General features: G+C 45.6%; 1 protein-coding gene across 5 annotated transcripts in view; it reads right to left on the bottom strand.

Annotated features, from left to right (window-relative positions):
• Positions 1 to 19791, bottom strand: part of THOC5 (THO complex subunit 5) — a 32913-nt gene extending 13122 nt beyond the window's left edge. Inside the window, exons 1-14 of one of the 5 annotated variants that reach the window (XM_028480179.2) lie at positions 19710 to 19791; positions 18939 to 19013; positions 18244 to 18292; positions 17394 to 17525; positions 14688 to 14831; positions 13670 to 13783; positions 13424 to 13521; positions 11397 to 11543; positions 9900 to 10014; positions 6552 to 6684; positions 4060 to 4137; positions 3348 to 3388; positions 3020 to 3119; positions 1499 to 1607 (exon numbers count right to left, since the gene is read on the bottom strand). In XM_028480179.2, the coding sequence (XP_028335980.1) occupies positions 1499 to 1607; positions 3020 to 3119; positions 3348 to 3388; positions 4060 to 4137; positions 6552 to 6684; positions 9900 to 10014; positions 11397 to 11543; positions 13424 to 13521; positions 13670 to 13783; positions 14688 to 14831; positions 17394 to 17489 (1175 nt within the window). In that variant the 5' untranslated portion in view covers positions 17490 to 17525; positions 18244 to 18292; positions 18939 to 19013; positions 19710 to 19791. Of the gene's footprint in view, positions 1 to 1498; positions 1608 to 3019; positions 3120 to 3347; positions 3389 to 4059; positions 4138 to 6551; positions 6685 to 9899; positions 10015 to 11396; positions 11544 to 13423; positions 13522 to 13669; positions 13784 to 14687; positions 14832 to 17393; positions 17526 to 18243; positions 18293 to 18938; positions 19052 to 19709 lie in introns of all 5 variants that reach the window. The other 4 variants (XM_055080373.1, XM_007122064.4, XM_007122062.3 and 1 more) reach the window with 4 other exon arrangements.
• Between the last annotated feature and the right edge of the window lie 421 nt (positions 19792 to 20212).

Below are 20212 nucleotides of genomic sequence, written 5' to 3'. Positions count from 1 at the left end.
GCCTCTTAACTGTGCAGAGCCTCAGTTTCTTCACCATGTAGAGCTACTGTGAGAGTTAAATCTGATGATGACAAACACAGCTATCATTTACCAAGTGTTTCACCTATGCTAAGCATTTTACCTGACTCACAGGTACCCTGGGAGGGGATCTAATTAACCAGTGAGGAAACAGACTCAGAGGCCAGGTAATCTGGCTAAAGGTGCACACACAGCTGTGAGGGGAGACCCGCGGAGCTCATAGCCAGTCTGCAGTCCTGCCCCTATCACTGTATGTGCAGCACCCCGCAGGGGAGTGGGCTTCAGTGCACCCTGGGGCCAGCCTGCAGCCCCGTGACTTAGCCGATAGGACATCTGAGAAGTGAGCAGGCAGAACGATCACGACAAAGAGCTCCACTGTGGCCAGGGCCGTCATGGGGCCCTCGAGCTGCTCACTGGACCAGCACTGCAACTGGGTACTCTGAAGAAGCCAGCCCTGGGCTCCCTCTGCTGGGGTGAGGTGGGAGCAAGGTCAATTCCATCCAGCGTGCTTGGGGTGGTCCAGCAACACTCTCAAGCACAAGGACCAAGGATGCAGCCTGAAGGGGGTGTGGACTCGAAAACCCAGGGGAAACGCCACCATCGTTACGCGGGCCTCTCACTGCTGTGGCCTCTCCCGCTGCGGAGCACAGGCTCCGGACACGCAGGCCCAGCGGCCATGGCTCACGGGCCCAGCTGCTCCGCGGCACGTGGGATCCTCCTGGGCCGGGTCACGAACCTGCGTCCCCTGCATCGGCAGGCGGACTCTCAACCACTGCGCCACCAGGGAAGCCCCCTCACTGATCTTTCTACACCTGACGTGAGGACTCACTGGAAGCAGGTGGGGCAGGGCCGGGAGGCGTGCCAGGCCAGGTGAGCCTATTTCACCCCCAGGCCCTCTCGGTCCTTCTCCCTTCCTCCCACACTGGCTGTGGAACAAGCAGCCATGGTCAGGGCCTTTCTGGGGATGCTCCACCTGTGGCTGCCACTACGTGCCTCTGCTCACTCTCCTCAAAACCCCCACAGGGACCCGCCAGTCTTCCTTCCACTGCCCAGGTAAGGACAACCTGGGATTGAGCTGAGCTGCAAAGTGAAATCCCAGCACCTTGGGACAGAAAGAGACAAGAAAAAGAGAGGCCTAAATTTGTCAACCTGGTAAGGTCTGCCAAATCTCACTTTCACATTCACACTCTTTCCACTGGTGTAAAAGCTGGTGCCCTGCCCACTCAATTTAGGACAGGCTGTAGTCACTTCTAGCATCTGCTGTGTAGTGAGAGGACTTCACCAATTCAAGTCAGTGAGTGCTTCCCAAATACCTGTGATGTACCAGGACTTCTGGGCTGCGTGGACGTGACAACAGAAGCCAGTGTGGCCATGAACTCCACTCAGAGCCAGATGAGGGAGGATCCGAGAGGAGCCCAGCACCGAGGCTCCCACCACCCTGCCCTCCCATGCCCCACCCCCCGCAGCACCTGTCCAATACCCTGCACTGATGGGGGTGATCAGCTCTGTGGCGGTTGTCACTTTGGCTTTTACCGTCATGATGTTGAGGTTCATGAGATAGTAGAAAGTCAGGTGCAGTACACTGTCATCTGGAGGGGAGGAGGAAAAGAAGACATCATTTATGAGTTAAAGACTAAAAGAGCGTCAACAGTATTACAGAAAGGAAAGTCAATAAGACTTTTAAGATCTTTCACTACAAAAACAACTTGATGGCAACTTAACATTGAGTAAAAAAAGAGTCTCTACAAATTATTTGCTACTCCTCCCTCCAAGAGGTGGAGCTTCATTTCCTTCCCTTAAGTGTGGACTGGACTTAGAGACTCTGCTTCTAACTAATACAACATGGAAAGGAAGCGATCAAGGGATCACCAAGTGATCTGGGTTAACATCACTAGTAACAAGACGAAGCGATACCTCCGACCCCTGATAAGACGTGACGGTGAACGCTGCCACCTGTGGTATTCCTTCCCCAAAACCTACCACCTCAGTCTAATCAGGAGAAAACAAAAGACAAGCCCAAATTGAGAGTCTTTCTACATAATACATAAACCTCATCTTCCGAAGTGTCAAGGTCATGAAAGACAAGCAAAGACTGGAGGAGACTAAGGGGCATGACGACTAAATGCAACGTAAGATCCTGGATTGGATCCTGGAAGAGAAAAAGGACACTGGTGGAAAAACCAGGGGAATGTGAATAAGTTTGGTAGTTAATAGTATTGTACCAATGAAACTGACACTGATTTTGATAACTGCACTGTGGTTAAGTAAGATGTTGATATTGGGGTGAAGAGCAGGTGAGAAATCTTTGTATCATCACTGAAACGCTTCTGAGTCTAAAATTATCTCAAAAAATTTTTTATAAAAAGGCAAAGAGAGGACAAGTGTGTAGAGTGTTCCCATTTAGGTAAAAAATAAAAGGCGAAGGGGATAAGTATATACTTGTGTAAAAGCTTCTAAATGCATAGTTTATTTCTTGAAAATACATAGGAAACTGTCACAATGGTTGCCCTTGGAGATAATGACCAGGACCAGGGTCTAAAGTCTGGGGTGAGAAGGAAACTTACATCTGACTGCTAACTCTTATCCTGCTGGGATGCTTTACCATGTGCTCCTTTACCCATATGAAGCCAGTTTCAAAACCCATCGTTTCTGCAAAATACAAATTTCTACTTATATTTATTAAATTAAGCAGGTTGGTCATATTACTCAAAGCCTGCATACTCTTGGCAACTTGTTCTGTGTATCTAACCTGTCAAGTTCAGAAAGAGGTGTAGTTCCATCAAGCATCCCTACTGTGTCTGATGTTTTTGCTATGTTTTCAAAGTTATGGCTTAGGAGGGGGAAAAAAATCAAACTCCATGAAGAACAACAAAGGAAAACAGAAATATGAAACTAGAATCTTTTCCTGGGCAAGACGGCATCAGCTTGCTGGACCCCGCAGAGCGGCAGCTGGCTGCACTCCTAAGCGCTACGAGATCCCCCAGACCAAGGGGAGCCAGACCTTTGCACCTCAGGTCCAGCATGACGGACAGCGGGTGCCTCTTCAGCATCTCCTTGCGCTTGTCATCCAGCTGAACTCCCAGTGTGGGTCGCCGGCGTTTCTGAACAAAGGAAAGGGTCAAGCCGGTAAGCACTGCTCACGGGAATCTCCCCCGTCCCCCTCTCCCTGCTGGCCAGGGCCTCACCACTGGGACCCGTGCTTCAGCTCTCCAGCTGCCAGGATCCCAGCCTCCCTTTCTTTCAAACCTCTTTCTCTGCTTCTAGGGAGGATGGCACCCGCCAACTAGTGGGTCCCTAGGGCAGCCGCTCGGCACTCGCCACACTCTCACCGTGGTCTGCTCCTCCTCAGCATCCGAGTCACTCTCGTCATCTGCAGCGACAGAGAGAAGGCAGCTCGAGGTGAGGGGGCTCCCAATTCTCCTGAGAGCACCTCAACCCAGGGCGCATAATAGGGCCCAGGCTTTTGTAAATGGGTTTCTTTAGAATAAATAATAAATTTGCTGCTTCTTATTCAGTATAGAAAACAGTGATGCAATGAAAAGAAAAATGACATACAATCCTATCACCCCTGGTTTTTTCCAGTGATTTTTAATGTCATCCTATGGACCACAAGCTCCTCCACTGGTGGCGGTGGTGGCAGTAATAACAGTAGTATAAACAACAATAACAGAAGCTCATATAATTTGAGGGGTTACTGTGTGCTGAGGACGATGCTAAGGGCTCTGCATGCATGACCTCATTTAATCCACATAATAATTCTACATGAGGTATTACTATCTTGTTTTGACAGGAGAGTAAACTGAGGCTCCGAAACGTTAAAGAACTTCCCTAGGATCAGTGAGCTAGTGAGAGGCAGGCTGAAATCCAAAGGCAGTGCTTTTCCCTGTCTACCCCAAGCACTAAAACATTAAAGCTAAGCTCCCTGCCACACAGAACCAGTACGGCTAATTACCAAAGGACCAGCACTGGCCCTGGGTGGTGACCTGGCATTCCTGGAACCAGCTACGGTAGACATGGGGGAGGATCCTGACCACCACTTACCTTGGGAGTCCTCGGGAGGCTTGAACAGAGCCTTAGCCTCATCCACGCTGCCTTCAATCGCCACAGACAATGTCTTATCTAGGAGCAAGAAACAGCTTCCTGTGAAAGTTGCTGAGAGAAGGAGCTAAGCTACACGATCAGGCCCACCCTGGGGCTGCACTTCCTCTGCCTCTGTCACAGCTTCTTACTGACCGGGGCTGGAGGGCAAAAGTCCTTTCTCCAGATGAAGAGGAGCAGGTGCGAAACCTAAGTCTTTTTCCCATCATTTACTGAAAACAAGGAACCCAAAATGCAGATTGCTGGCCAAGCATCACCTGAGACTAGGGGTGAATGCCTCTCTTTTCAGGCTTACACCAAGGCGCAGAAATCCAAACCGATGGCCTAAAGCCACACGGCACAATTCTACCAACTGTCCTAAAGGTTCTCATCCAGAACCTGTAACTGTGCACATTCTGGAAACGACAGCTCTCCCCTCAGTTCTTATTCTCTGTTCTGCACTACACCAAGCACCTGGCACCTGCCTGGTACCCTAACATTTAACTGGGAGGCAGCAGGACAGTGGGTAGGAACCTGGAACCTGCAGTCCAGTCCCGGCCTGAGTCTCTGCTCAACCAACTCCCAAACTTACAGCCTGGAAAGTTATGTCACTGCTCTGAGCCTCAGTTTCTGCATCTATAAAACAGGGACTTGACAAACGGTGGCTGCCTGGTTAAGAGGACTGAATTTTAATTATAAAATTACTTTTAAAAATTAATTTTTAATCCTCACAGCAATCCTATAGGAGCAATACTATTGCTCTAGCCATTTACAGATGAGAAAATTAAGGCTCAGGGAAGTTAGATACAACAGCCAAGAGGTAAATAAGCTAGGATTCAAGACCAAGTCTATTCAACTTGAGCTTGGTGTCTCAAACACAAAGCTAAGTGGCGTGCTCCCTGCACCAGGCCTGACACCTCAATGAGCGATGCCTGGGCCTGCCTCTGTGCAACTCCGTGGGTCTAGCGCTGGGAGATCAGACAGGCCATCACCCTTCCTTCTCCATTCAAAAGGGTATACAGGGCTTCCCTGCTGACACAGTGGTTAAGAATCCGCCTGCCAATGCAGGGGACACGGGTTCGATCCCTGGTCTGGGAAGTTCCACATGCCGCGGAGCAACTAAGCCTGTGCGCCACAACTACTGAGCCTGCGCTCTAGAGCCCGCGAGCCACAACTACTGAGCCCACGTGCCACACTATTGAAGCCTGCGTGCCTAGAGCCCGTGCTCTGCAACAAGAGAAGCCACCGCAATGAGAAGCCCGCGCACCGCAACGAAGAGTAGCCCTCGCCACAGCTAGAGAAAGCCTGCGCGCGTGCAGCAACAAAGACCCAACGCAGCCAAAATAAATAAAAATAAAATAAATAAATTTACTAAAAAGAAAGAAAAAAGGGTATACAGAGTCGCAGATAGTCACAGGAGCCTGAAAGGGTTTGTTCAAGTGCATAAATAGGGATGACTAACTTCCCCCCAAGTGGCAGGCCCCTGAGATATTCCTAAGTGGCTGACCACTGCTTGTCTCTGACAACCCTCATGAACCATCACACCTCATCCCAAACAAGCTGGCTGCCCCCATTAACACTGGCAAATGCTAGACTGTTCTTTTGACTAGTTTATTCCTGGAATTCTACAGTAAAATGGGAATGGAAACAGGCTGGGGTTTAAACACAAAAGAAAAGAAAATTACTCACCCTGTCTAGGGGGCTGGGAGGATTTCATATAAACTGATGATGAAAACAGGAGGGAGAAGAAAGGGGAAGGAGCAGATCAAAAGGACCAAGAAGACACAAGAAGAGAGACAGTAATGTGCTGATGCCCATGGCTGGGAGGAGAGGCATGCACTGGCGCAATGTGTGTCTGTCTGATGCAGTGGGGTGGGCGTAGGGAAGAAAAATTTAGGTGCTGGGTGAAAGCTTGCAGTAGGGCAAAAGGCAGGATCTCTAAAAGCTTCTCAAAATCCTAGTGGAGTCATGGGCTGCCTTCAAGCTTAGTGAGGACACCTCCTCTCCTTCTGTAATTCACTGATAGGACATGCAGCCTGTTCCAGGGCGTGGTGAAAGCCTGAGACAGCTGGCTGGGACCTGTGTTCACCAAACCCTCTCTCTGAAGCGAGCAGGAGGCACTGATCCACCTGCCAAGTGTGCCTTGATGGGGTGAGTGCTTGGGAAGCCAGATAGGCTGCCTGGGCACTGAACACAATAGCCGACCAGTCAGGCTCATCAAAGATTCAAAGCCATCCATTCTGAAATGCCCATCAGGTTAGTCCAGCCTCAGGTCAGCTGGTCAAAGCAGCCATGCCGGGCAGTGCAGAGGGGAGGCAGCAACTATCAGAAGCCCTACCCCTGAGGGCTTCTGAGTAGGGCCAGGGAGCTTTCCTCAGCAGGAGGTACTTCCAAATGACTCAACTGGCCACAGCTGCTGCTCCCACAGCCCCTCCCTGACCAGCCCCCATACTCACCACAGGCTTGCCCATATGCAGTGGCCTGGACAAAGAGGACATAGAGGGGAGGTGGTAGGTGTCGGGCTGTCTCATACTGCTTGTGAGCTTGGTCGAAGGGCATAAACAGGTACTCCTGCACCGGTAGGGAAGCCTGCAAGCAAGGAAGAAGGGATTTTGTTTTTCTTTTATAGGCAGTCCACACAGGAACATGTGGCTTCTTAGTTACTTAGCATACAGTTTTTTATTTATGAAAGTGATAGCAGCAAAAAACAGTAAGAAAATGAACTTTAAAAAAAGATACCATTTCGCCTAGCATCAAGAAAACATCAAATACCTAAATGTCAAAAGTGTGTCAACCTCTACACAAACACCTGAGAAATGAAAGATCTAAATGAATGGAGATATATGCCATGTTAATGGGCTCCAAGGCTTAATACTGCCCAGATGTCAATTCTCCCCAAAGTATCTATGGATTCAATGCAATCCAATCTAAATCCCAGCAGATGAAAATACACTAGCTGATTCTAAAACTTATATGTAAATAAAAGAGGCCAAGAATAACAAAGATAATCCTGAAAAATTAAGTTGGAGGGCTTACATTATTGAGCATCAAGACTTCTGATAGAGCTAGAGTAATAAGTCAGTGTGATATTGGTGCCCAGACAACTAGATCACGCACACACAAACCCAAACATATACAGATATCTGATTTATGACAAAAATGGCACTGCAGAACAGTGGGGGAAAGAATGGTCTTTTCAATAAATGAATCAGCTGAATACCTATGTGGGGAAAGAATGTGACCTTCACCTCACACTATATACAAAATTCACTTCCAGGAAGACTATAGATTTGAATGTGGAAGGTTAAACAATAGGGCTCTATAAGAAAATACAAGAATATTTCCATGACCTTGGGACAGAGCAAGGAAAAGACTGATAACTAGATCGTTTTAAAATTAAGAACATCTGCTCATTAAAGGATACTATTATGAAAGTGAAAAGGAAAGATATCTGCAGAAGACTCATCTCCAGAAAATATAAAGAATTCCGGGCAACCCAAGAGAATAATGAACAAAAGACTTTAATAGGCCTTTCACAAATGAGGTACTCCAAATGCCAATTAGTATATGAAACATGCTGTGCTCAACGTCACTGGTCCCCAGGGAAATGGAAATTTAAACCATAAAAGATACACTCCAGAATGGCTATAATCAAGAAAAATGACAACATCAAGTGTTGACAAGGATGTGGAAAATTAGAACTTCCACATGGTGATGGTGGGAATTTCAAAAATCAGTACAATCACTTTAGAAAATTGTTTCACTGAATACCAAGGCTAAATATACGCATAGCATACTACGATCCAACAATTTCATTCCTGGGTACATATTCAAAAGAAATGTGTACACATGTACACCAAAGGACACATATAAGAAGGCTCCTAGTGGCATTATTCACAACAGCCCCAAACTGGAAACACCCCAAATCAAACACTAAACATCAATGAGAACGAATGAACTCCTGGTACTCACAACAACCTAGATAAATCTCACAAACAAACTGTTGAATCAAAGAAGCCAGACACAAAAGAATATGTACTATATCATTCCATCTATATAAGTTAAAAAACAGGCCAGGACTTCCCTGGTGGCACAGTGGTTAAGAATCCTCCTGCCAATGCAGGGGACATGGGTCCGAGCGCTGGTCTGGGAAGATCCCACATGCCGTGGAGCAACTAAGCCCGTGCACCACAACTACTGAGCCTGCGCTCTAAAGCCTGTGTTCCACAACTACTGAAGCCCGTGTGCCTAGAGCCCATGCTCCGCAACAAGCCACCACAATGAGAAGCCCGCACACCACAACAGAGTAGCCCCTGCTCGCTGCAACTAGAGAAAGCCCGCGCGCAGCAACAAAGACCCGTAGCAGTCAAAAATAAATTAATTAAAAAAACAAACCAAACAAATGAACAAAAACAGGCCAAGCTAACCTGTGATGTTAGAAGTCAAGATTAATGGTTATGGGGTGGGGGGACAGTGACTGGGAGGGGAATAAAGTAACTTCTGGAAAATTGCTAATGTTCTTGATTTGGGTGCTAATTACACAGATGTGTTCACAAATGTGTACACAGTGAATATGCACTGAACTGTGAGTATGCTTACGAGTTGTATGCTTTTCTTTATATAAAATTATTTTTTTAAAGTAGTATATGTACATTTTTTTAAAAAGTTGTATTCTAGTTTATAAGGCAAAAATTCCCAGTTCCCAACCACCAAAGGTAACTGTTAATGGTTTGGTGTGAAAACATACTTTCCTAAGCACATACATGACTTACACATATATACAGCCATTCGAATACTTTGTAAATGAAGGTATACAAATGGGATTATACTACATGTTCTACAACTTGCAGTTTTTGATTACATAATTTAATAGATCTTTCTGTCCAGTTATTCTGTCAGTAACAGGATGCTTCATACTTCCATTATAGGTGTAAGACAGAACCACACAAGAATTTATTTAACCTGTACCCTATTTAGGAGCATTCAGAGTGTTTCCAGTTAACAGGAAAAATTTAAGTACAACCAAAATTTTTGGTTTCTGATTTTTGTCCTATATGAAGTGTTACTGAGCATATTTTGTTAACTCTAATTCTATGCCTGGAGTTGAAGAGAAGAAATGTAGATCTTGCCAAATCCTACAAAAGTGAATTTTCCGTTTCACTAGGGTCCTTTTACAAAGTTCCTCCATATTAGCCATTTACCCTGCTTTATAAAACTGTAAAGATTTAGATCAAATCTGGCTTCACAAAGCAAACAAAAATCAGGTCACCTATGTAGAAAGAAATAACATTTTACAGGTAAAGTGGGGACTTTTCCTCCTAAGGTACCCAACGGTTTTCAAATATGAGTAAAGTTCTTTTCAGAGCGAGTAGACTTGCTGAGCAGCTGGCCCCTGAGGTACAGTCAGGGGGATCTAATAGACATCTGTGGAAGCATGCTTAGATACCCTGGGACTGTGGGCTGGTGAAGATCATGCAAGGTGTAAACTAAACTTACAGTTTGTGGAAGCATTTTACGTGGAATAGGCGCTGGGTGAAAAGAAAACGCCGAGGTACGTGTGTGTATACATTCCAGAGCCAATCCTGCCAGCAATTCCTCCACACAGGACACAACCTTATCACACCTGCTGTGGGCATGCAGACGGGACCATCCTTGCACTGTGCTCTAACACTGATTAGGGTAACAGACCCGACAAAACCCACAGGGTGATGTGGCTGCTGGTGGCCTCAGGTCAGCAATCTGTCACTGAGAGGTGAAGGCAAAGCAAAAGCTGAGCAGGTGGCGGGGTGTGGGGAGACCCTCACCTGCATGATGCTGTTGAGACGAGGCTGGAGGCTACTCAGGTACTCCTTCTTTACTTCAATCTCCTTAAGAATCTTCTCCTTGTTGGACAGGCACTCTCGGTACTTCTCCGCCAGCCTGTTGGGGGAAGACAGAGCTCTGTCGCCTGATGCTCTCCAGGGACACCCCAACACACCTGTTCACTATCAGACTCTACCTAATGACAGTAGTCACGATTATCTGCTAATGTTTACCTAGCACTTACTATGTGCCAGGCACTTTGGAGAATGGTTTACAAGCATTATGGCATTTAATCCTTATAAAAATCCTGGAAGATAGGGACTTTACCCCCGAAGGAGGAAACGAAGGCTCAGGGAGGTAGATAACTTGCCCAAGGTCATCCAGTAAGAGCAAGCACAGAGCTGGGCTCTGAACCCATGCCTGTCTGCTCCAGAGGCCTTGCCCGTGACCACTGGTGTCACCTACTGCTCCGTTTCTTGCCTCAGAGGCTAGACCCAGAACTTTCACAAATATATGGACTCAGCAGCTACAGGACACAAATGAGGCCCATGGACCTGAGTGGGGCAGAGTGGGGATAGATTCCAGACCAGAGCCACAGGAATGGAACACTTAATGGCTTAGCCAAGGGCAAGTGATGTACTGGACAGGGGTGTGACAGGCCAGCCCCATCTGCTAAAAAACCCTAAGATCCAAACTCAGTACTTATTAAATTCATTATGTAGACCAAAGGCACAAAATACACTCAACAACAGAAAAAGGCAAGGAATTGGCAAAACAGCAGCTTCTCTGACAGAAAACAGAACAATGTGCCAACCAAAAGCCCTGGAACTCGTGTACAAACATGAAAGGGAAAAAGGTCACCATGATGGAAGGGATGCAACCATAAAAAGTCCAGGATGAAAAAAATATACATACCATATTCTAAGGAAGATCTAGATTAAATTACATAGTATAGACATTCTACTTACGGTTAATAAATAAAAGCTCTTTATTAGTACAAAAAGTTTTATATATAAAGGGGTGCCTCAAAGCATTATTTATGATACCAAAAAAATGCAAACAACCTATAAGTCCAATTCAATACGGGAACAATTATGTGATTTACAATTTACCCTGCAATGTTGCACAACCTTCTAAAATAATGTTTGCAAAGCTTTGCAATGCCACACAAATATGCTTACAGGTGGGGGAAAAGGCAAAAAAAAAAATCAGATTAATAATACAAAAGGTATTTAGGTCTTAGGCACAAAAATTTTAAAGGAAAGGTTACTCTTTCTCATAACGGCGTTAAGCAATTCCAACGCCACTTATGATACAGTTGGTCAAGTGTGAACTGCTAAGTGTGAATTAATCACAAAACGGGATTTGGTCTTAGAGACCATTCTGCTGGTTCCACAGTGCTTTGCTATCTGATCCTGGGTCAGGAAAAAGCACTGTCCCTCATGGATAAAGGTCCGTGTCTGCACAGGTGAACGAGGTCAGGAAGGAGGAAACACTACCTTTTCCGCTGCTCCAGCTCCCAGTCCAGACGTGCAAGGGTTTGCTGGTGAGGGTCTCCCATGGTGACTTCCGCCTTGCTGATATCTGGAGGAGCCTCCTTATAAAACTCCTCTAAGCTGACCAGATCGATTTCTTCGTGCTTTGACCTGCAGTGAAAAACTCAATGTCAAGCTGCTGCCCTCAGAAACCCAAACGGTGGCTTAAACAGGCCCAGAGTTCCACCCCGTGTACGTCAACTCAGCCCTAGCCTACAGCTATCCAGGAACCTAGAATCTAGTCTTCTCAACAAATGCTCATTAGCAGGTGTTTCAGTGTGAAGAGAGGTAGTTGGTGACATGCCACAGGATCCTTATCCATGTTGCCCAAGCTTTGTATTCATGATTTAGCTGAAGACCTAAAAATACACTTATGAAATTTACAGACCTCTCCAAGCTGTGCAAGAGAGCTAAGAGCTGGAAGAATCAAATAAAAACACCATGGTCTAGGTCTAGACTGTCAGGTTGAAACCAAGAAATGCCATTTAACAGGAATAAACATAAGAGTCTACACTTAAGTTCAAATTATTAACTGCCTAAATATAGCATGGGAAAGATCCAACATAGTATGACCAGATGTGAAAAGATCTAGATGCTCTAACTGTTGATGTACAGTGACACACAATAACTGAGACGGGGAATTTTTTTTTTTTTTTTTTTTTTTTCCACTACGCAGGCCTCTCACCGCTGTGGCCTCTCCCATTGAGGAGCACAGGCTGTGCACGCGCAGGCTCAGCGGCCATGGCTCACGGGCCCAGCCACTCCGCGGCATGTGGGATCTTCCCGGACCGAGGCACGAACCCGTGTCCCCTGCATCGGCAGGCGGACTCTCAACCACTGCGCCACCAGGGAAGCCCCTGAGACGGGAATTTTTATCTCCATTTTTCAAATGAGATAGAGGCTTCCATTAGTAAGCAGCTTGCCCAAGGTCACACAGCTAGGGAGAGGCAGAGCTGGGATTTGAACACAGGCTGTCTGATTCCAGGGCCCCTGATCCTTCCACATGGCCACCTGCCTCGCTACAGGGTTTGCTGGCTTTCATTTGAACAACGGTTACAAGTGGAGCATCATATCTTTCTTCTTTTTAAATAGTACTATTTTTGAAACTTCTTGTAAGTCTTAAACTGAGAGTTTATTTCTTCCATGAACCCTTCTCCCAGGTTCCCCCGACGATAATATCTTATCTAAGCATAATACATTGTCAAAACTAGGAAACTGACAATTGTACGATACTATTAATTCAGGTACCTGATGTGAATTTCACTTCTATTAGTATTTAAATATTATTATGTGGATGGATTTGTGAAGCAGATAAAGACACCTCTCAAAAATCAGCATACACCAGACCCAATGCCTAACGTGGTCCCCCTCATCCCAAGTTTATTACAAATAAAACCTGACTCCTTTCAGTTTACACAAATAGATGTGACGAAGCAAGAACACGTTCCCTTCTCTTATTTTGTCTATTCCTTCCTCTTTCACATCTCTCAGCTTGGATTTGCCAAGGGGCATCAGAGTTCAAGGACACTGACAAACTGTAGTTTGTTCACCTAAAGGCAGCTAGGCAGCAAGAGGTTCAGGTTCCAAATAATGAAATCCATTTGCAAAAATGAATTGCTGGAACTTTAGAGAGGAAAGCTGGGCCAAAAGGTTAAAAAGATGTAACTGGAAGTGAGCTGCTTCCATACAGGGTGCTCAGGAATCAAACTGGTAACGCAAATGCTCTGCCTGCTGGGGAGAGACAACTGTTTTTTACCAGGTTCAGAGCGCAAAACTCAAACGGGTCAGATAGGCTTCTGAGGTTCTTTGTGCAGCTGGAACTACTGCTTCCAATTCTCCCACTCAAAGTGATCTATTCACCCTTCCGCCAGATCCTGTAGTCTCCAAGTGCATCTGACTTCTTTTTAAAGAAACTGGCTCACACTGAGCTATGTAGGAAAAAGCAGTTACCAACAGACCATCTTGCCAAAGCCCTGTGCTCCAAAACTCACTTAAACTCCAGACATTTGGTGATCTCCTTCTGCAGGTGCATCACCTCATACAACAGGTTCTGGAGCTGCAGGTGATAGGCATCCACTTTCTGCTTGGCCTGAAAGGAGGACGAGGTCAGAGGTGAGTGGGGCAAGTCGGGGTGGTGTGGGGCAAAGCAGAGCAGCAGCAAACTCAGAAAAGGGGTAAAGGAGATTAAAGAGGGGATGAGAAGGAAGAAGAGGAGGGTTAAATCTCTCAGCTCCTACCTCATGAGTCTGATCTCTTCCTTTCTTCAACCTGATGTGGGCTAATCGGTTAAGCTTTTTTAGAGTCATGAAATGCACACAGCTCTGGATCCTCCGATCTTCGATCTCTACTGCCTACAGGCCAAAAACAGTGGTAAAGACCTTGAAAACAGGAGCTGGCTCAGCTTCCTTCAGCCCCTCGCTGCTCATCCTCATCCAGAGTCAAAAACAGACACTGGAAGGAGCTCAGAACCATAAGAAGTGTCAGGGGGAAATGGAAGAATGACTGTATAAGGGAATGCTTAAGGTTCCCAGGCATAAAAGACTAATTTCTGCTTGGACCAAAGTAACAGGAATCAAAGATGGAGCAAAGGCAGCCAATGCAAACAATAGCTGTCTCTACACAACGTACACAGAGATCCTAGCAACCGCAACATCATGCCATACAACTTGACCTCTATAAACAACATTATAGAATAATTTAAATGAAAATAGAATTACAGCTGTAAAACTTGACTACAGTAAAATAGAATGTAATAATGTTAACGATATTGGCTAGTATAAGCACAAATAAGTGAGATTCCTGGAAACATATGGATTGTTTTGTTTTGAAGTTACCCATTTAGTTTTCAGTCACACTGTTTTGCTTCTCTGCCCTGAAACCTTTTTTTCCATTTAATATTAATACTTTAATTTTTGGTCTCTATGATTTATTTGTACATATCTAGCCTTTTAATAGCAATGGTGATTGACATGTACCATAATTTCTCCACACCCAGCACTTAATAAATATCATTTGGATGAATTATCAAATTACAGTTATGGAAAAAATTAATTATCCTGTACTTTCATGACTGTAATTGATGACTGGGTGGTGATGTTATAATAAATTAATAGGCAGGTCTCTGGAGCCCTCAGGCTCTAACCCCCTGATGATGGCAGGATGTAAGACCAATATAAAGAAGGGCTCTGATAGGTGCGAAACAGGTCCATCCATGCAGACCCACCAGGTCCGTGTCCCGCCAGCCCCACTCCTTACCGCATCCTTGCCTCCCCTGCTCTTCAGGTCCTGGATCTCGGCCATGAGCCTCTGCAACTCCTGGCATGTGTACTTGTATAGCTCATAGTCTCTGCCAGGGTCCCGCAGGTCCACCTCAGCCTCCTCGCTGTAGTATTTACCCTCCTGTGGAGGCAAGGATACAGGCCTTGGATGGAGAGTAAAAGTCTCTCTGTTGGAACAGGGACACTAGGCTGAGATAAGTAACAATGAAGCCCCAAATCAGGTCTCTAAAGGATCTGGTCTGCAAATCAAATGTTTTTCTTCTTTTCAAAATGGAAAAGAATTCCTTTTTTCCTCTTTCTGATTATAAAGTAATGCATGCTTGGTGTCAGAGATTCAGAACATAGTGAGGAGTATCAAAAACAAAATGAAAACTTGCCTATAATCTCACCTCTCAGCCTGAAGTAATTCCATTGTTAGTATTGTGGATAAATACATTAAAAAAAAATAAAATGGGATCATATTGTTAATGCTATTTAGTGCAATTTCCCATCACAATAAATATAAATCTCCATCAAAACGGCTACATATAGATGAACCAGAATTCACTTAACCAAATTTCTACCGATGGGTGTTTAGATGGTCAAATCAAGCTTTAGCAGAAACTAAATTATCCTAATTGGTCTCCCAGACTTTGGAATAAACAAACATCTCTTTAAGAGAGAGTCAGTTACAATTAAAAATATTGTATTGCATTTTTTTTTTTTTTTTTTTTTTTTTGCAGTACGCGGGCCTCTCCCGTTGCGGAGCACAGGCTCCGGACGCGCAGGCTCAGCAGCCATGGCTCACGGGCCCAGCTGCTCCGCGGCATGTGGGATCTTCCCGGACCAGGGCACGAACCTGTGTCCCCTGCATCGGCAGGCGGACTCTCAACCGCTGCGCCACCAGGGAAGCCCCTGTACTGCATATTTGAAAGTTGCTAAGAGAGGAGATCTTAAAAGTTCTCATCACAAGAAAAAAAATTTTTGTAACAACTATATAACGAATTGGATGTTAACTAGACTTATTTCGGTGATTATTTCACAAAATAAACAAATATCAATCATTATGTTGTACACCTGAAATTAATATAATGCTATACACCAATTATACCTCAATTTAATTTTTTTAAAAAAGAGTCGGAATCAATACCTCCCAAAGGATAAGGTTCTTCATTACTTTTAATTTCCTAAATCTGAGGAAAGCATCATCTTCCATTTAAATTGAAGCTGGTATGTTTCTCTATTCTAGTTAAAAAACAAACAAAAACCACAACCAACCAAAAAATCAATACAGTTAAGTCATACAACCTACGGACTGGGAGAAAATATTTGCAAACGATGCGACAAACAAGGGCTTAATTTCCAAAATATACAAACAGCTCATACAACTCAATAAAAAGAAACCAAACAACCCAATCAAAAAGTGGGCAGAAGAGTAAATAGACATTTCTCCAAAGAAGACATACAGATGGCCAAGAAGCACATGAAAAGATGCTCCACATCGCTAATTATTAGAGAAATGCAAATCAAAACTACAATGAGGTACCACCTCACGCCAGTCAGAATGGCCATCATTAAAGTCTACAAATAAATGCTGGAGAGGGAGTGAAGAAAAGGGAACCTTCCTACACTGTTGGTGGGAACGTAAACTGGTGCAGCCACTATGTAAAACAGTATGAAGGTTCCTCAAAAAACTAAAAATAGAGTTGCCATATGATCCAGCAACCCCATTCCTGGGCATAGCCGGACAAAACTCTAATTAGAAAAGATACATGCACCTCAACATTCATAGCAGCACTATTCACAACAGCCAAGACATAGAAGCAACCTAACTGTCCATCGACAGATGAATGGATAAAGAAGATGTGGTGTATATAGACAATGGAATACTACTCAGCCATAAAAAAGAATGAAATAATACCACTTGCAGCAACATGGATGGACCTAGAGATTAGGTATGAAGTGAATTCAGTCATAAAGAGAAAAACAAATATCATATGATACCACTTACATGTGGAATCTAAAATATGACACAAATGAACTTACTTACAAAACAGGTTCACAGACACAGAGAACAGATTTGTGGTTGCCAAGGGGAAGGATGGATTGGGAGTTTGGGATTAGCAGATGCAAACTATTATATATAGAATGGATAAACAACAAGGTTCTACTGCATTGCACAAGGAACTATATTCAAGATTCTGTAATAAACCATAATGGAGAAGAAAAAAATAGTTAAGTCATAAATTAGCTTGACAGATTCAAGGACAGAGAAACAGCACAAGAAGAACCTGCTGACTACAAGAGCATTCAGGCCTCAGAAGACGTTCTTTAGCTACATGGTTCTGGTACTGTCTTGGTAGCAGACCAGGGATGTCACATCTCCAAAACCTTAGGGGCCTGCTGCGGATGGACTGCCTTCTGCTGACCATCAGGAAAGCTGGAGACACACACCATACTAGAATGCATTCTCTGTTCAGGCACTAATCGTGTCCAATACAGGCTTGTTGGTTCTTGGGATGCTGCAGCTAAATCTGATGTGGATACTCAGGTCTTGAAGAGCCAAGGGAATTCCAGGCACCTGGTCAAACAGAGGCCTCCTGGGAGGTTGTGCCTATGACCCTCGGCTACTGCAAACCCACAACCAGGTGTTTGGCCACGAGCTGCAATTTATCAGCAGCAGAGCAGCCCTGGCTGATCTTACCTGTTCAGTGTCAGAACGATTACGCTTCCCTTCAGCTGGAGCTCCATCACTTCGGATCACTTTGGGCTTTCGTTTTTTGCTCGATTCGGATGACATGGTTGTTTGGTGAAGTCAGGAGGAAACAGCAGAGACCTGTTAAGAGGAAAAAGCTTCTGAGCTTTTCCATAGTTGGAACTGGAGATTTTCCTAGAGTCAGAATACTGAAGTCTAACTAGCAGTTGTGCCTGCTTACACTCTTGGTAACTCAAGAAAAGTCATCAACCCTCCAAAGCCTCAATTTAATTCTCTGTAAAAAGCGGAATCGGGGCTTCCCTGGTGGCGCAGTGGTTGCGCGTCCGCCTGCCGATGCAGGGGAACCGAGTTCGCGCCCCGGTATGGGAAGATCCCACATGCCGCGGAGCGGCTGGGCCCGTGAGGCATGGCCGCTGAGCCTGCGCGTCCGGAGCCTGTGCTCCGCAACGGGAGAGGCCACAACAGAGGAAGGCCCGCATACCACAAAAAAAAAAAAAAAAAAAAAGCGGAATCATCCCTCAGCCTGTTCAAAATGATCTCAACCTCCTTTAAAGGCACCACCACCACCCCACTAACCAAACTCCTCAGCCAGGCATATAAGCCCATTCTCAACACTACCGATTGATCGTTGTGTGCTGGACCTTGATCTAAGCACTTCAAGGGTATGTTCTCATTTGGTTCTTATAACAAGGATCCTCTCAGATATGAACAAGCACCATTTTACAGGTGAGAACACTGAGGGTCAGAAAGGTGAATGACTTGCCCAAGGTCACACAGCTAGTGTGCTAAAGCTAGGGTCCAACCCATGCCACAGCAGTGCTCCTGACAACTACATTACCGTATCTTGTAGTGTTGCCACCATGTCATCTGGCGATGCCATCAACTCCCTGGTTGACGCAAAAATTTAAAAGAACAGAACAGGAACTTCCCTGGTGGCGCAGCGGTTAAGAATCTGCCTGCCAGTGCAGGGGACACGGGTTTGAGCCCTGGACCGGGAAGATCCCACATGCCGTGCAGCAACTAAGCCCATGCGTCACAGCTACTGAGCCTGAGCTCTAGAGCCCGCGAGGCACAACTACCGAGCCCACACACCTAGAGCCCATACTCCACAACAAGAGAATCCACGAAGAGTAGCCCCTGCTCACCGCAACTAGAGAAAGCCCGCGCACAGCAACGAAGACCCAACACAGCCAAGAAGATAATACAAATAAAATAAAATAAAATAGAAAATAAAAAATTTAAAAGAACAGAACATACATTCATGGGCCTCTACCATCACAAAGCATCCTCTCTCTGTTACCTCTATTGACTGTCACCAGCAGCCCCTGAGGTGGGCAGCACTAACCCCCCTACCCCAGTGAATCTGTCACCAACACTTATTGAGGGAGCCAATGCCTCAACAGAGTCGAGTCAGAGAAACCCTGGGCTGGAGTCTCCAGTCCTCTATTTCATGGCTATGAGTCCTGGGACAAGTCACTTCACTTTTCTCTGCATCTACTTCCTCCCAGATCAAATGAAAACAGCCATCCCTACCTCAGAGGTGGTTGTGGACATTAATGCAGGAGGCGCTCCACTGGGGCAGGCGATGAAGATGATCTGAGAGCAGGGCTTTAGATGGTACACGAGTGGTTAATAATGTTAAACACCTATGGAGAAAGTTAATCCCTTTCTTTTTAGAAATTTCTGATTGCTTCAAGGAGAACGTGTCATTTCCCTAGTTAGTCTTGAACATCTATGAATGCCAACGTCCTTTTGTTAACAAAATGACTCTATCTCAGATCCTTAGACAATGAAATCTAGCCACAATTATTAACCTTTACATATTAAATACATTAATTTTTATCACTACCTTCTGCATAGGACAAGTGAGAAAAGTTTTCTATTTATAGTAAAGATTTAAATTTTTCTTTTAAAGTGAATTTAAATTTTAAAAGTGACTCAATTAAAAGCCTTTAGTAAACAATCGTACAAGGTAAGTTGATTTTTCACAGAGGGACCCGAAAAACGTTAAGTGTGGGAAATCCTGACTTTGGCAAGACAGTAGACAGTGCCTGGCACACACAAGCGCATAATAAATGTGAGCTGATATCACCACCACCGTGGTGGTCGTTATCTAGAATCTGCCCTGTAAGGCCTGACGATGCTGCAGCCACCATTTTCTACAGGAGGAAATTGAGAGTGCGGCGCCGAGCGGCCGGGGTCCCCGGAGAATGAGGACGGAGAACCCGGGTCAGACCCCAGCCCGGGGACGCCCTCGGGAGGTCCGCACACCAGCGCCCAGCCCCACCCCGCTCCTCTCCTCACCACACTGCAGGCCCGACCTGCCCCGGCCAGCAAGCCACTTCCCGCGGCTCGCGCACCATAGAGAAGCGGAAGGAAGGAGCGGCCGACCGGAAGTGAGGCGCGGAGGCAGGAAGCGGAGCGCGAAGGGTCCAGACGCAGGCACCAAGCGGTGCGAGCTGCTGCTGGGCTGCGAGGGGACAAGGAGATGCTGGCACCTGGGTTGTCTGGGCGGGTCCCAGCCGGCCAGCAACCTCACGCTGCCCTCTGAAAGCAGGAAACCGAAGTTGCAAGGGCAAAGACTATGTGCCTCGTTCATTCTTTCCCCAGCGCCTAAAGCAATGCCCAGCAACAAGTAGGTGCTCAGCCAAGTATTTGTTAAATGAATTGTCGAGAGCCCAGGATAACGCAAGAATGTAGTAGTGCCATGATTTGGACACTTGTGAATTTGCTTCCATAACCTGGATTCTTAACCACTGTCATACTCACCCGAACATCCCACACTAGCGAGAGCAGCAAGTCAAGGT

This window comes from Physeter macrocephalus, chromosome 19 (genome assembly GCF_002837175.3).
Source record: "Physeter macrocephalus isolate SW-GA chromosome 19, ASM283717v5, whole genome shotgun sequence".
Classification (NCBI taxonomy): domain Eukaryota; kingdom Metazoa; phylum Chordata; class Mammalia; order Artiodactyla; family Physeteridae; genus Physeter; species Physeter macrocephalus.
Note: the sequence above shows the minus strand (reverse complement) of the source record. Positions and strands in the feature narration are given on the sequence as shown.